The sequence below is a fragment of the Leuciscus leuciscus genome (assembly GCF_965113295.1).
Source record: "Leuciscus leuciscus genome assembly, chromosome: 18".
NCBI lineage: Eukaryota > Metazoa > Chordata > Actinopteri > Cypriniformes > Leuciscidae > Leuciscus > Leuciscus leuciscus.
The window spans coordinates 7,277,992-7,292,443 of record NC_138742.1 but is presented as its reverse complement, the minus strand read 5'-3'; the positions used below and the strand labels follow the sequence as shown (position 1 = coordinate 7,292,443).

The window sequence follows — 14,452 nt, the reverse complement described above, 5'->3', positions numbered from 1 at the left end:
ATCTGGGTGACAGCCTGACATTTATACACATACCTACACACAGTTACCAGCTAGTCTCTTTCTATGTTACATGACACACACACACACACACACACACACACACACACACACACACACACACACACACACACACACACACACACACACACACACACACACACACTCCGTCTCCCTCCCTCTCCGTTTGCATAGCCATCTAAACAGGGACTTGACTTCCCTTAGACTTCATTTGCCCTCAAATTAAGCTAATTATAACGACTACAGACTAAACCTATTTGTGTCTAAAATATAGTTCTATTTATTCACCTGTATAAAGGTGCATCTCAAGTTTAAGATCTGATGACTTTCTCTAGAGGGCAGCATTGACATTCACTGCTATCTATAAAGGCAGAAGGGATGTTTTTTTTTGCTAGTCAGTTTTAATTGGTTCATTTATTATGTAGGCTACGTATTCCTTTACACTAATGTCTTTTAGAAATTATAAAAAATAAATTTCTGAGACATGTATACCAAGTCGATTCTTGGGGCTACAGAAACAGAATTGATAAATAGCCTAAATAAAAATAAAAAAAGTTCAGCAAAAATTATTAAGCTATACTTTATTATAAATATCCCTGATTTGCTTTAACAGTTCGTAAAGGGGTATAACTGTGTATAATATTACTGTAGGCGAGAAGCGTGTGTCTGGATTGGTTTGCGCAGCTGTCACTCAAATTCACCGTCACTCCTGCTTTAGTTTACGGGTTAATCTCTATGCATCCTCACTGTGCAACCGAGATGACATGAGCAGCCAGCAGTTTGACAGAACAGCTGACAATGTGATCATACAGGTATGTAATCCGTTCAACACATATTATTGATTATGCGCATCTAAATTCATTCAGTCCACAATTTATGTATTAATCGGGCTTGCAACTTATTGATTTATTTATTAAAACGTTTATTTTGCAGAGAATAAAACAACATGTAAAGGCTCAAAGCGTCCAGGTTTCACTTTAAAAGAGGAGAGGGACAGAGTCTTTTGCCACTTGATATTCGTTTTCTTGGAAAGGCGTGCCCTTTTTTCTTTGTCCGACCTGAAAACTCATCGCAATCATGCAGCAATCATTCTGATTCTCACGGCTCCCCGAGAGCCGTGAGAACCCGCGTCCACCGCCGTCGCCACGAACTTCAGCGCTGTGCGCAAACGGGACATCTGGCGAGCTTTTACGCACAGTGGTGAGGCGCAGCAGCAGTGCGCTGCATGCAAAACGAATGCATAGACGTGCATATAAACTCTCACCTGACTGACTCTTTGCCTAGAATAAATTCATGAAATTATAGCATTTTCCTTACAACCGCTTATCAGATAAATGGCTAAAGCGATATAGTTGGACATGGCTAAAGCGATATAAAATTACAGACCTGATTCTAGGACTCTATAACAAACCGATCTCTAATCACTCGCCATGGAAGAGAATCTGAGTAACTTGAGCGTGCTGAACTGGGAGCAGGTGAAGCGTCTGGATGTCATCCTGACCGAATCCATTCCTATTCACGGCAAATGGAACTTCCCCACTTTGGAGATGAAACCTCGGGATATTGTCAAAGTGGTGCGGTGTCGCATGGAAGAGCGCAAGATCCACGTCCGGGAGGTCCGGTTGAACGGTTCCGCGGCCAGTCACGTTCTCCACGAGGACAGCGGTTTGGGCTACAAGGATCTGGATCTCATATTTTGCGCGGATCTGAAAGGAGAAGTGGCGTTTCAGACCGTCAAGGATATCGTTCTCGACTCCCTCCTGGATTTTCTGCCTGAAGGAGTGAATAAAGAGAAAATTACTCCAGTGACATTAAAGGTAAACATTTAGTGAGCGTATTATTTGTTAGTTACTTTCATTTGTCTTCATTTGTGTTGTAAACCAGTGTTCTGCTTTGCTTAAACCAGGCCAAACATTTATTTTAGTTTAGTTTTTGTCTGTGTTTTTTGCTGGTTTTACAGGGGTTTGGGGCACCTTTCAGCTGGTCAGACTGTGAGACCAGCTAAACCAGATAAAGAAACCTGTTTAGAATAGCTTCATATGTTTTTTTTTTGTTGTTTTTTTTTTAAAGCAAGGTAGCATAAAATCCAAGCTGGTAATTGAAACCTTGCAGGGGTTGATTAATACATCATTGCCACTGCACCCTTGAGCAAGGCACTTAACCTCTATCCCATCAGGACTGCCCTTATTTTAAGTGTTGCTACTGTCAATTTGGATAAGCAAGATTCAGCTAAATATAATTATATAATTCAATGTTTCATGTGTTAAGTAAAGGGGAAGTGCATGACATGTTATAATTTGACATTGACTGGACTAGACATGCCTCTAGTGTCTATTAAATTTAAGCTGCATTGTAAAAGGTCACTGGTTGTAAAAACGTTGGTTTCTACTACAAAGAGGATTCCTCTAAACCAATTTACGATGGATCCGCTTTCATCTCTCTCTACCGTATGCAAAAGCACACAGCGTTTTCATGTATGCAAATTAGGCTGATACAATTTATAGCTATAGCAATGCAATGTAATGCCTTTACTGGATATGCAAAGTGACTTTACAATGTCAAAATTATGCATCTGCAGTCTTCTACTATTGACAAAATGCTTATTGTAGACATATTTAACTTTTCTTGCACACATTTCAATAATGCAGGGAACTTAGCAATGATTTAAATAATGATTTATTTGTCTGCTTTAACACCCACATACAGTTTTGTGCATCTCCATCTTTCAACATACATACATTTTTCATTGAACATTATAAATTGGACTTTTTCAAGATAACATTGTCCTCATCCCAACCATTCTTTCTCTTTCCTCAGGAGGCTTATGTGCAGAAGATGGTGAAAGTGTGTAATGATTCAGACCGTTGGAGTCTAATCTCCCTCTCCAACAACAGCGGCAAGAACGTCGAACTGAAGTTCGTGGATTCCCTGCGGCGACAGTTTGAATTCAGCGTCGACTCTTTTCAGATCCGCCTGGACTCCCTCCTCCTCTTCTACGAGTGTTCGGAGAACCCCATGGCTGAGACGTTCCATCCCTCCATTGTGGGAGAGAGCGTTTACGGAGACTTCAGCGTAGCCTTGGACCACCTGCAACGGAAACTGATCTGCACACGAAATCCAGAAGAGATCCGGGGCGGCGGCTTGCTGAAGTACTGCCACCTGTTGGTGCGAGGTTTCCGTGCCGCTTCGGAAGCTGAGATGAAGCTTCTCGAACGCTACATGTGCTCCCGGTTCTTCATCGACTTCTCGGATGTGGCAGAACAAAGGCGTAAGCTCGAGTCCTATCTGCAGAATCACTTTGTGGGACTAGAGGACCGGAAGTATGAGTACCTGACCACCCTACACAGTGTTGTCAATGAAAGTACAGTATGCTTGATGGGACATGAAAGGCGACAGACTCTGAGCCTTATCACCATGTTGGCAGTACGCGTGTTAGCAGAGCAGAATGTAATTCCCAATGTGGCTAACGTCACTTGCTTTTACCAGCCTGCGCCGTACATTGCGGACGGCAACTTTAGCAATTACTACATTGCTCAGGTGCAGCCAGTCTACACCTGCCAACCCACTCACACATTCTCGCCATGGTTGCCCTGCAACTGACCAAAATGTGTTAACTCACATATGGTCCAACATGTCCAGAGCACCCGGCCAATGACAAGTTGAGAAGTCTGTATTTGTGTGCTTAACAATGTAAGGAAAACCCAAGACTTTCCCAATTGGCGGTTGCTAGCTCGCTTCAAGGGGAAGCTACGAGCGCGCCTGATGGGAAAAAGAGAAGAAGAGTGAGGTAACTTGGATTTGTTCCCATTTGGCAGCCTGTTCTACCTAGGCTTTCCATGGCTAAGTGCCAGGCCAAAAGAAGCACAACACTGGCTGAGAGGAAACACCATGGACACATTATGAAGAGCATCTGAGTTACACAGACACAAAAGGGACTGTCTTTTTTCTTTCTTTTTTTTTTTTTAATGCTCATTACTCATGCTATCAGAAATAACGAACTGAAATCAATGGACACTTTTCTCAAGCCAAGGATATTCTCGTAGATACCAGATACCCAAAACAGATTATCAACTAAGTGCCTTAAACTGAAAAATGAAAGTCACTCTGTTAATGACCCTAAAGTACATCTTTTTGGAGTCACATATAACTGTGGGTAGTGTACAGTAGTAAATGGGTTATGAATTTTGAAAGCCACTTGATCATGAATTTCCAACCAATAGTTGCAACACCTAATTCTTATAATGTATTAATTTGGCACCACAATAGTGAGAATTAGGGGGCCTATATGAAAGTGTTGCATATTTCCACCTGAGGCATGAACGTATGAGTTTTTCACAGCTTCTTGTCTCATCTAAACTGACCTCAATATACTGTTGGCTCAGCGCTGGCTTAGCTCAGATTAAAATGTCCAGGGCAATGCCATTACATCTAAGGCAGTGAGGTAAAACAGGTCGAGGCTGAACAGGAAGAGAATTAATGAAAGTTGTTTAAGTCCAAATTGTTGTTGTTACATCCAGGTTACCTGGCGTCTTTCTGCAGGCCTAATTATCACACAGCCACCAAATCCAGAGATTATACCTTTGACACATCTGACCTGCATAACCTGGGGGATTAAGACCAGCAGAGATACAGCAGTGAGAAGCAGAAGCACAATTAAGGGAAGTTCAACAAATACCAAAGATATTCTTAATGTTCCTCAAGATTGTGAAGCAACAATACTTGACGTAAGAGCATCTATATGCTGTTGGAACCCCCATTTGAATTATTCCGTAAAGTCTGAATCAAAAAGCTCAGATACATACTGTTAAAGCCTTGTCCCAAATGCTCCCCTAAGTCCTTGTGGTCCTCCACAGTCTACACTTTGGTGACGCAATGCTGCATAGACTGTATGGTAGTAGTCCAAAGGTGTGGGCTCGCCAAAATGGGTGCACTCATGAGCAACCTTCAGAATCCAAAAATGGGACACCATGCGGTTACATGCATGCAATGGCTGTCACGAGTCTGCAGGATTGCAAGTTGGGACAGGGCCTAAGTTTGTCGCTTGCAGAGATGGACACTTTCCTCTCATACGCTCCCTCACATTATCATCATATCTCTTATTTTTCTACTGATTCTTCTATTTTTGTACATTGGTGATGTTTATGAAAAGGTCTTGGTTAGGACCTTACTCTAATGCTGTGAAGAGTACTGTCGTCTTTTATGAGTCGAAACAAAACCCGGCCGAGCATTAGTGCAGCAAATTCTCAACAAGCGTTGGTGTAAATTTTCATACTGAGTCATTATGGTTGGATGCCCACACAAGTGTGAATGTCCCTGTGTATGTGTGTCTTATCTTCTAAATTAAACGTGTATGTGAATTCAGACGTGAAATTCTGAGTGTCGATATCGCAATGCACCATGTATTTGCAAACATGAATGACTCATTAAATGGTGATTTAAAAAAATACATTGACTCAGTAATGTTTGTTAGCAATAAAAAAACAAAACACACAAGTCACTATTTGACCCTGATCTCTTGTTGGCCCATATATTATCTCTTCCTGTTGTGTGGTTTTAACAAAACTAACAGACAGCATGGTATTCAGAAAGCCCCAATGAGCACTACAATGCATTTAGGATGTTTTTGCAGGTTAAAATCATGCTAGACCAGGAGTGTCCAAGCTCAGTCCTGGAGGGCCACTGTCCTGCAGAGTTTAGCTCCAACACCAATTAAACACACCTGAGCCAGCTAATCAACAAGGTCTTACTAGGCGTACTAGAAACTTCCAGGCAGTGTCGAGGCAAGTTGGAGATTAACTCTGCAGGACGGTGGCCCTCCAAGACCGAGTTTGGACACCCCTGTGCTAGATCAACACTAGCACTTACTAGCATAAACAAGAATTGACTAGTATAGAAATCCATGGCGGTATAATATGGTGTTTCCAGATGTGTTAACATCTAGATTCTGCAAATGCATCACATTAACACTTGCAAATGCACCACAATAAAACCCAACATTTTTTGTAGCACTCCTACAGAGACTGTTAGTCTCTTATGCTTACAGTAGCAGATGGTTAGTCTGTTTAGAGTACATCACTGTTGGCTAAAGGAAGCACCAATCTACCTGTTTAACGATTTCTCTATATAATCTTGTGCTTTTAATGTACTTTGGCAACTGTATGTCTCTCAACAGACCTGTAACTGTTAGCTAAGCAGCACACAGGGTAAGTAGATTTATTGTAGCCTGCGTCATGTTGGCATATACTGGATATCGCTCCGCCTGTCCTTAACTCTCCCTCATTTACGTTTATCCCCTTTCTCAATAGGAATTGCTGCTATAGCACCCTTGACTTGGTTACGAAACTTTCGGATATAGATTTTCTACTACTGTCAAATCGATTAATCGCAATTAATTGCATCTAACATAAAAGTTTGTGTGTATATATATACTGTATGTACACACACAAACACACACACACACACACACATATATATATATATATATATACAGTATATATATATATAATACATATTATATATTTTCATAATTGCATGTTAGATGCGATTAATCGAATTGACAGCACTATTTTCAACCTTTTTTTCATCTTCCTCCCACTGTCCATATATCTGTTAGGAGGCCTGCTGGTGAAACAAAATACAGATTAAACCAGCCTAAGTTTGCTTGCTTATATTTAACTGGTCTCGTGGTTTTGTAAGATTTATAGCTAAATAATTTACTCCCTTTGTATTGAAAAGTTGAACTGGAACGGCAGGAAGAGGAAGTTTCTGTCTTGATATTCAAAGAAGATCAACACAGACAATGCATTGTGGAAATAAAGTGTTCTTCCACTCTGGTGCACTAAAGTTATTATTCAATATGATGAAATATATAAACAAAATACACATGGCTTTTTTTAACTTTCAAACATGACTTTGAGAAGTCTACAAACTGCATTGATAAACCTTCCTTTTCTAGTAAAAAATGTGTTATATCAATTTCATTTCAATATATTTTAAATCTACTTTACATTTAAACTTGAATTGCTATTCTCCATTCTGTTCGCTACCTCAATTCAAACTTAAATTGGAATTTAAAAGGAATTTTGGGAGATCAGCAGCTGGTTTAAACTGGACAATGCAATGCAAACTGATCACTTTATTATCAGACATTTAATATTTAGACTTTTTATCACGGCATGACCTTGTGAGACAAAGTAATAATATTCCCTCTGCTTTTGTTGGAAAGTAAAATTCGGCTCTCTCATAAAGCAAAATATGATTCTTGCCCAAAAAGGTTGAGATGAGTCATTTGTCAAACAAATGTTGCTAAGAGAGTTCCTGTAGCTTAAATGGTGAAGTATGGCCACATGACAAGGTCATGAGGTTTCTCCCAAAATGCTTGAAAGCAAACATTGAATGTTAGCCTAACTATGTGGCATTGGGAGCTAACTTAGCTAACACCCACATTATTAGATGCTTTAATAGCTTAGCTCCCACTTTTGGCATACGTGCGCTATAGTTCAGCTTGCCCTCCGGGTCTGACTGGATGAATAATTGGGTCTGAGGGTGTGTTAACGTATAGGCAGTGCTAACGTTATCCTCTCGTTAAGCGGCACTTCAAATATACTATATTTAGCACTCCATGAGAGGGATATTAACCCATCTTCACTAATCTGATTAACTGCTTAATAGCCATGTGCTCAACAGTCTTGGGTAGTTATAGCCCTTAGGTTTATGAGTATTGCACTGTAACACATACACCAGGGTGAGAGTGCCCTCCCTTAGCATTAAATTAGGCTGGTTGGTCAGTGTGCACTGAATTTTGTCGAGATGAAGATACGGACACAAAAACAGTAAGAAAAAGAGTTCTTCCTTTCCCCAGTTCACCTCCTTCTCATGCCTTGAGACAGAGCAAACAAAAGCTCGCTTTACTAAGCTGCAATCCTACACAATTCGCCCACTGACCTAGCCTCGAGCTAACCATGTGACATGCTAATTAATCTGACGATCTGCTTTTACTTATTCATTTCTACCATTTGTATGCAGTTCCTCATGCTAAGTGTTCCCTTCCCATTATAACTGGCTCTTCATGGGCTATTTTGAGAGAATTGAAACCAACAGTCCCACCGTCTGTCTTTGTTCTATCTGGAGTGCCTTCTTGTGACAAAAATGATGTAGTGCATCCTGAATGAGCTGTGGAAAAATACTTCAACAGATAAACTGATTTAAATCAAAACCATAAGAATTGCAAGGCCCAATGAATATTGTTAAATGGCTTTTAAACTAGTGCATGCCGAATCAGAGATGTTTGATTGATTGCTTACAGAAATGGTTGTACAGCAGTTTTTGAAAGCATCTTAGCCTAAAACTTTCTCCGGGTTTAGTCCAGACGTCATAAGGTTTGCTACAACATGGGTTTTGTTTCTCAAATATACATAGAATTTCTTCATTAATGAGCAATTTTGGCTCTGTGGACTCTTAAAGCATACTTTTCACAAGCTCACTACATGCAACAAGAAAAAAAAAGAAAAAAATTATTACTAACAATTTTGATTTTGTCATTTAGCATGTTAATTTGAGCACTTGAAAAAACTTGGACACTGCTAAAATGATAACAATGAAATATTAGCATTATGATTGCAAATAGAATCATATGTCAGAACATATGATTACTTTTGAGCGGCCGTTAATAATTGGGCTGCAGGGATAAAATATTATTCGTTGACCAACTCGGACATTATCATCAACCTGGTTCTTCTCTTTGGGCTTTCCAATTGGCTTTTGGATTATTACAAAAAAGAAGAAAAAAAAAAAGCTCTGCGATCAACAAAGGTTTATGATTCTTACACGTTTTGTTCGTCAAGACAATCTTGACAAGTGAACACAACTTTTTATGAAAATTGATGCTTAAATGCAAACGGCAGAAGTAAAAAAGCTAAAGTTGAACTAGACCACGATGCCATAACTTCAATGTCACTAAGCTTCCGACAACTATTTCAGTCTTTATGTAAAATCTATCAATTGGAAAGTTTGAGTTATAATAGTCTGAGAATGATTATAAACACAATGAGGCTGTGAAAGCGACTAGTGAGTAGATGAGTTTATCTGTTCGGCTGATGACGTTTAATGTACCTGACAGTCTCATTTATTAACCACCTTGTTCCAAACATGTAAAAGGTTTACAAAAAAATCACAAGTGGGTGTGGAAATGTGAAAATATCCTGTGCTTGTGTTAGCCACAGATCTTATTTCAAGCATTTAACCTAAAACCCATTGACTTCAGGATGATGGAAATGGAAGCACAAACTTATTTATGGCTTTTTGGACTCATTCCTGCAGCAGATGCCATTATTACATCTGTGAACCAGGCTAACTTATATATTTGGCTAGATCTTATAATATATTTATTTTAATGATATTTGATCACCACAGTCAATAACTGAGGTTTGAAAGCAAGAAAATTACTGTATGCTTCTGGCCAAACTGTGACATATCTTGTTGTATTACGACGTGTTCACTTGACTGGTCTGTATTGCACACATCCATATATGGCAATTTAAAAGTCATGTTTTCAGAAAAACGATCTGTCAGTGATGGAAACCATGAAAACTACAGATTCTGGTGTTGTTGTGGACACTGAGAGTATGTCCCCTGGTCCCCCCTCTTTCTAACGGAGCAGTTGTTTGGATTTCTCCCTGCGTGAGACAATGACCTTTGACTCTTTACGGATCTTGCCGGTTGGATTCTCATCAGACCAATGAAGAATATTCCAGACGAGGATAACGCTTTTTGTCTGTGTGCGATAGTGAGAGAGGTCGGAAAAAAAGGGAGGGGGAGTAGGGTTTCACAGAATCATAAACGCTTGAGCCAGCAGCGATAATGCAATCTACAGTTTAAAGCTCCAAAAACCTTCTGTCATTCAAACATCCCATCCAAAATGACTTGATAGTTATGTAAATATTATAAATCTCCAAACGCTAATCTTACGTCTCAGTTTGCAAAACTAAATTTGCTTTAACCGCCTCCCTCCGAGACACCCAAACAAGCAAACGTTTTCTCAATGTTAACGCTGACCAGGCAATATAAACCCAGGCAAATGAAGGCCTTGAAAAGGAGCGGGAGATGCTATTCCGGTAGCTAGTTGTTAGTGCATGCTGAAAGTAATATTCAGTGCCCACATTGACTGGCATTTTCATTCTGCTCAATAATAACACGAGCGCATGTACTTGCCTACGCAGCGGGTGGGCATCTGTGGCAGCAGACACCATGGCGGTGTAATGTGAGATGAAAGTATTATGGTGATGATTGGCCAGACTTCTGCTTAGGAATGAGGGGGCTTTTCCACACCATCTATAAATCTGCTGATAAACGGGACAAGCCGAGTGCAAATCTGGCAAAAGCCACGGCTCCTCCGCGCACAGCTATATTCCTGTCTGAGAATGTCATTATGGGAGCATGCAGAGGGATCAGAACAGTAAGTAAACTCAGGGTTATGAAAGAAGCATTCTTGATTAATCTGTAGAAAACATACCTGAAAAGATGTGCAAAAATTCATGTAGCCTACCCTAATGTGGTGGCTAATAAAGCCACACGTAAAGATTAATGAATTTCAAAATTTCAAAGAAAGTGGCATCTACAAACAAAGACTGTGCGCCATTCAGAAGCAAATTAAGAATGCCTTTTAAATTCCAAAGCAGTTCTTGATTTTGATTTGAATTTTTTTATTAAAAAAAAGAAGACATTTTTTATAAAAATTTGGATGAAAGTAAATTTTTTTTAAATAATAATTAGATGATGACAAAGACAAAGATAGATAGAATGATAAAATGGTAGATAGAAAGAACGATGGATGGATGGAACGATAGAACAATAGAACGATAGAACGACAGAGCGATAGATAGAAAGAATGATGGATGGATGGATGGATGGATGGATGGATGGATGGATGGAACGATAGAACAATATATGATAGATAGAAATAATGGATGGATGGATAGCTAGATGTATGGATTCACATCCAAATTGGCGTGTTTAAGTGTTTAAGTATTACAGCTGTTTAATATGTATACAACCACCCACCCCCCCCCCCCCCCCTCCCTCTTTTTTTTTTCAAGGGACTAGAAGAAACTGGTCGATTGACTCAATGCTGTTTGACGGACAGGTGTGGGACATTCCCAGATCAGTTCAGCAGGTAAAGGTCTGCGGTTGATTCTCGGTGGCGTCTGTGTTTGGGAGCTGATGCGGTGAACCCACATCATGAGGTCAGAGGAGCTCTCCAACTAAACAAATCCATCAGAAACAGCAGGAACATTTGGAGTGGCCAAATCAGCAGCTTGGGACATTCAGAGAAAAGAAAAAAAAAATGCACTGGTGATTTCAGCAACATAAAAAGTCCTGGACGTCCACGGAAAGACAACAGTGATGGATGATCGCGGGATCATAAACCCCTTCAAAACATCCAGCCAAGTGACGAACACTCTGCAGTAAGAAGACGTGTCATAGTCAAAGTCCACAATCAAGAGAAGACTCTTGAAGTCCACAATCAGCCATCCATTCTTTGGATGGCTGAAACTAAGAACAACCTATACCAGAATGACAGGAAGGAAAGAGTACGGAGAAGGCTTGGAAAAAGCATGCCAGTGCCACATGCTCTGTACAGCACAGTGGAGGCAGTGTGATGGCATGATCATGCATGGCTTCCAGTGGCACTGGTGTTTATCATGAGGTGACAGAAGACAGAAGCAGCCGGATGACTCCTGAAGTGTATGGGGATTCAGATTCAGACAAATGCAGCAAAGCTGTTTTTTCGTCGCTTTATAGTACAGATGGAAAATGAGCCAAAACACCCTGCAAAAGCAAAGCAGGAGTTTTTGAAGCTAAAGAAGTGGAATATTCTGCAATGGCCGAGTCAATTGCCTGATCTCAAGCGTGCATTTCACTTGCAAAGCTGTCTTCAGTTGTTGTTTTTTGTGGGTTTTCCTCCTTTAGCAGTAAAGGCCTGGCAAAGCATCACAAAGGAGGAAATTTGGCGATGTCCATGCGTTCCAGACCTGCAAAAGATTCTCAACAAAATGTTAAAAAATTTTATTTTATGATTATATTAATTTGTCTAATTACATTTGAGCCCCTGAAAATAGGAGGACGGTGTATTCCTCAACAGTTCACATGATGTTTTTGTTCAACCCCTTTAATTAAAGCTGTAAGTCTGCACTTCAATTTCATCGTGATTGTTTCATTTTAATTCTATTCTGGTGGCATACAGAGCCAAAATGAGGGGAAAAAAAATATATATCACTTATCTTTGCAGACAGATAGATGGATGGTTCTAGACATGAATGACTTTAAATCAGGCATGTGAATACCCGAATTATCCTCCTTTTGAAACTTCCTTCACTGAGTGTATGAGTATGGATCTATAACTCTGTCCGTTTGCATCCTCACCGGTGATATATTAGTCTCCATAACTCCAAAACAGACGTCTCCTGCTACAGCTGCTCTGCAACTATTTTTCCGAGCCTGTCTGTAGAGCTGGAGTCTTTCTGCTTCATGCTACAGATGTGCAGGCCTTTGATGGAGGGGAACATCTGGAGCAGCTGGACAGGAAAGAGCGATTGAAAGTACCTTAAAACGGCTGAGATTTGTCACAAATCTTCACCTCGCTCCTCAGAGGAGACCTCACTTGTATCCCCAAGACTGATTTATTCAAGGATTATGTGAGGTGTCACAGATAAACTTGACAGAAAGACTTAAAGCCACATTCATCTGGCCTTACGGTGCACTGAGACGGATCGCTGATCGGACAGAAAAAGACTGAAAACTATAGTGTGATAATGAATATACAGGGGATCAGAAAGTACTTGGACACTTAAGCCACATTCTAAACTTTATGAATGTCATTGCATTAGAAATATCAAATCATTTGGCATTTAGTTAAAGGTACAATATGCAAGAATTTTTGCCGCTAGAGGGCGCTACATTCCAAACAACAACAACGGCGTAGCTTGATGACGATGTGAAGGAGCGTGGAATGATGGGAACTGTCGTTTTAAACTCCACCGTGGATGTAAATCAGTCAGACGGGAATCGAAAAATCATGTTCATGGATGAGGCTAAGTTCTATTTTTATAAATGTTGCGTTTAATGACATGCTTTTTGTGGCGAGGGGGGCGTGGTTCAGCGCGGTCTGTGATGGGAGAGAAAAGAGACGAGCAAGTAGGTCAAGTGCAAATGCACCTGTGTCTTATTGCAGTGATCGGCGTGGAGAGACCGCTTATAAGCCGCGCTGGAACGAGAGAGAGACTGGGGAGAAAATTGGACGCAGAGGAAGAAAACCGGTGGATCCGAGCTCTCATTTTTGAACTGTTTTGTGCCGTCGCCACAGTGAATGCGCGTTGTGCGCGGCTTTTGTTTGTTTTGCTTTATTTTAATAAAGTACGAGTCCCAGTCACGACGACGCGTCTTCTTCCTTCCTGACTCCTAAACCTCATCACACTTTTATTTCATTAAAATGAATTAACCGCAAGAAAAGTAAGGTTTAATACTTCATAGATGTTACTGTATTTGTTGAATTCATTGTTGTGATAACGCTGCGCAGTTTTACATGTTCTAAACAATTGTTGTAAAAGTACATTTGAACATGCCCACATCATTTGCCAAAATACTGATTAATCTTTATGTATAACACATGCTATGTTTATTTACATGGCCATAAACACCAGACGTGATAAACAATGTCAATAAACTAAACACAAATCTAAAGCAATAATACTTTCCTTACATAAACATAACTATTACCGAATGCTACATTTGGAAAATATAAAATTAAGCATGCTTTGTCGACAGAACCAGCAGCAATCGGTAAAGAATAATTGTGTCCCATAACGACTGCAAGAAACAAGCTAAAGTTTGTAGTAGCTTGATAGACGCTACAACTACAACTTCCGCATTTGTCCAGGACTCCACGCAGTACGAGCGGAAACCGAGGGTGACGCGGATATGACGCAATTGACTGGCGACTCCCAGCTCCCCCCTGCTCTAACGCCCCGTTTCCTTGGTTAAAATCGCAATTTTCTCACGATTTAAAAATAGTTGGAAACATTTGGGATATTGTAAGTAATCAACTTAACAAAATATATAACACTGGCCTTGAGATTTTGGGATATTTTAATGCAAAATTCTTACATATTGTACCTTTAAAAGAGACATAGTATGAACACACTTTTCAAGCAAAACATTTCACATAAGTCGTTTATTAGGTTTGTCGGTTAAAAGGAATTGCAAAAATTGCTCCACGTGAAGTTGGTTCTGAAAAAAGATCTAGAAACATTTGTTTGCCAATGACACTTGGCTTCATGTTTTGTTATCTAATGACATTCACACAGCTTAAATGTGATTTAAAGGGACAGTTCATCCAAAAAATTTCATTCTATCATTTATTCACCCTCAACCTGTATAA

General features: G+C 40.0%; 1 protein-coding gene and 1 long non-coding RNA gene across 2 annotated transcripts; both read left to right on the top strand.

The window, feature by feature from the left end:
* The first annotated feature begins 718 nt into the window (after nt 1–718).
* On the top strand, nt 719–5,464 carry tent5ab (terminal nucleotidyltransferase 5Ab). The gene is made up of 3 exons (XM_082144733.1): nt 719–830; nt 952–1,835; nt 2,836–5,464. The coding sequence occupies exons 2-3, from the start codon at nt 1,449–1,451 to the stop codon at nt 3,616–3,618; spliced, it is 1,170 nt and encodes a 389-aa protein (XP_082000859.1). The 5' UTR covers nt 719–830; nt 952–1,448; the 3' UTR covers nt 3,619–5,464.
* A 1,134-nt stretch (nt 5,465–6,598) lies between these two features.
* LOC309480306 lies at nt 6,599–12,213 on the top strand. Its single transcript, XR_014199578.1, has 2 exons — nt 6,599–10,471; nt 11,112–12,213. It is a non-coding gene; the product is annotated as an uncharacterized lncRNA (long non-coding RNA).
* The last annotated feature ends 2,239 nt before the right edge of the window (nt 12,214–14,452 follow it).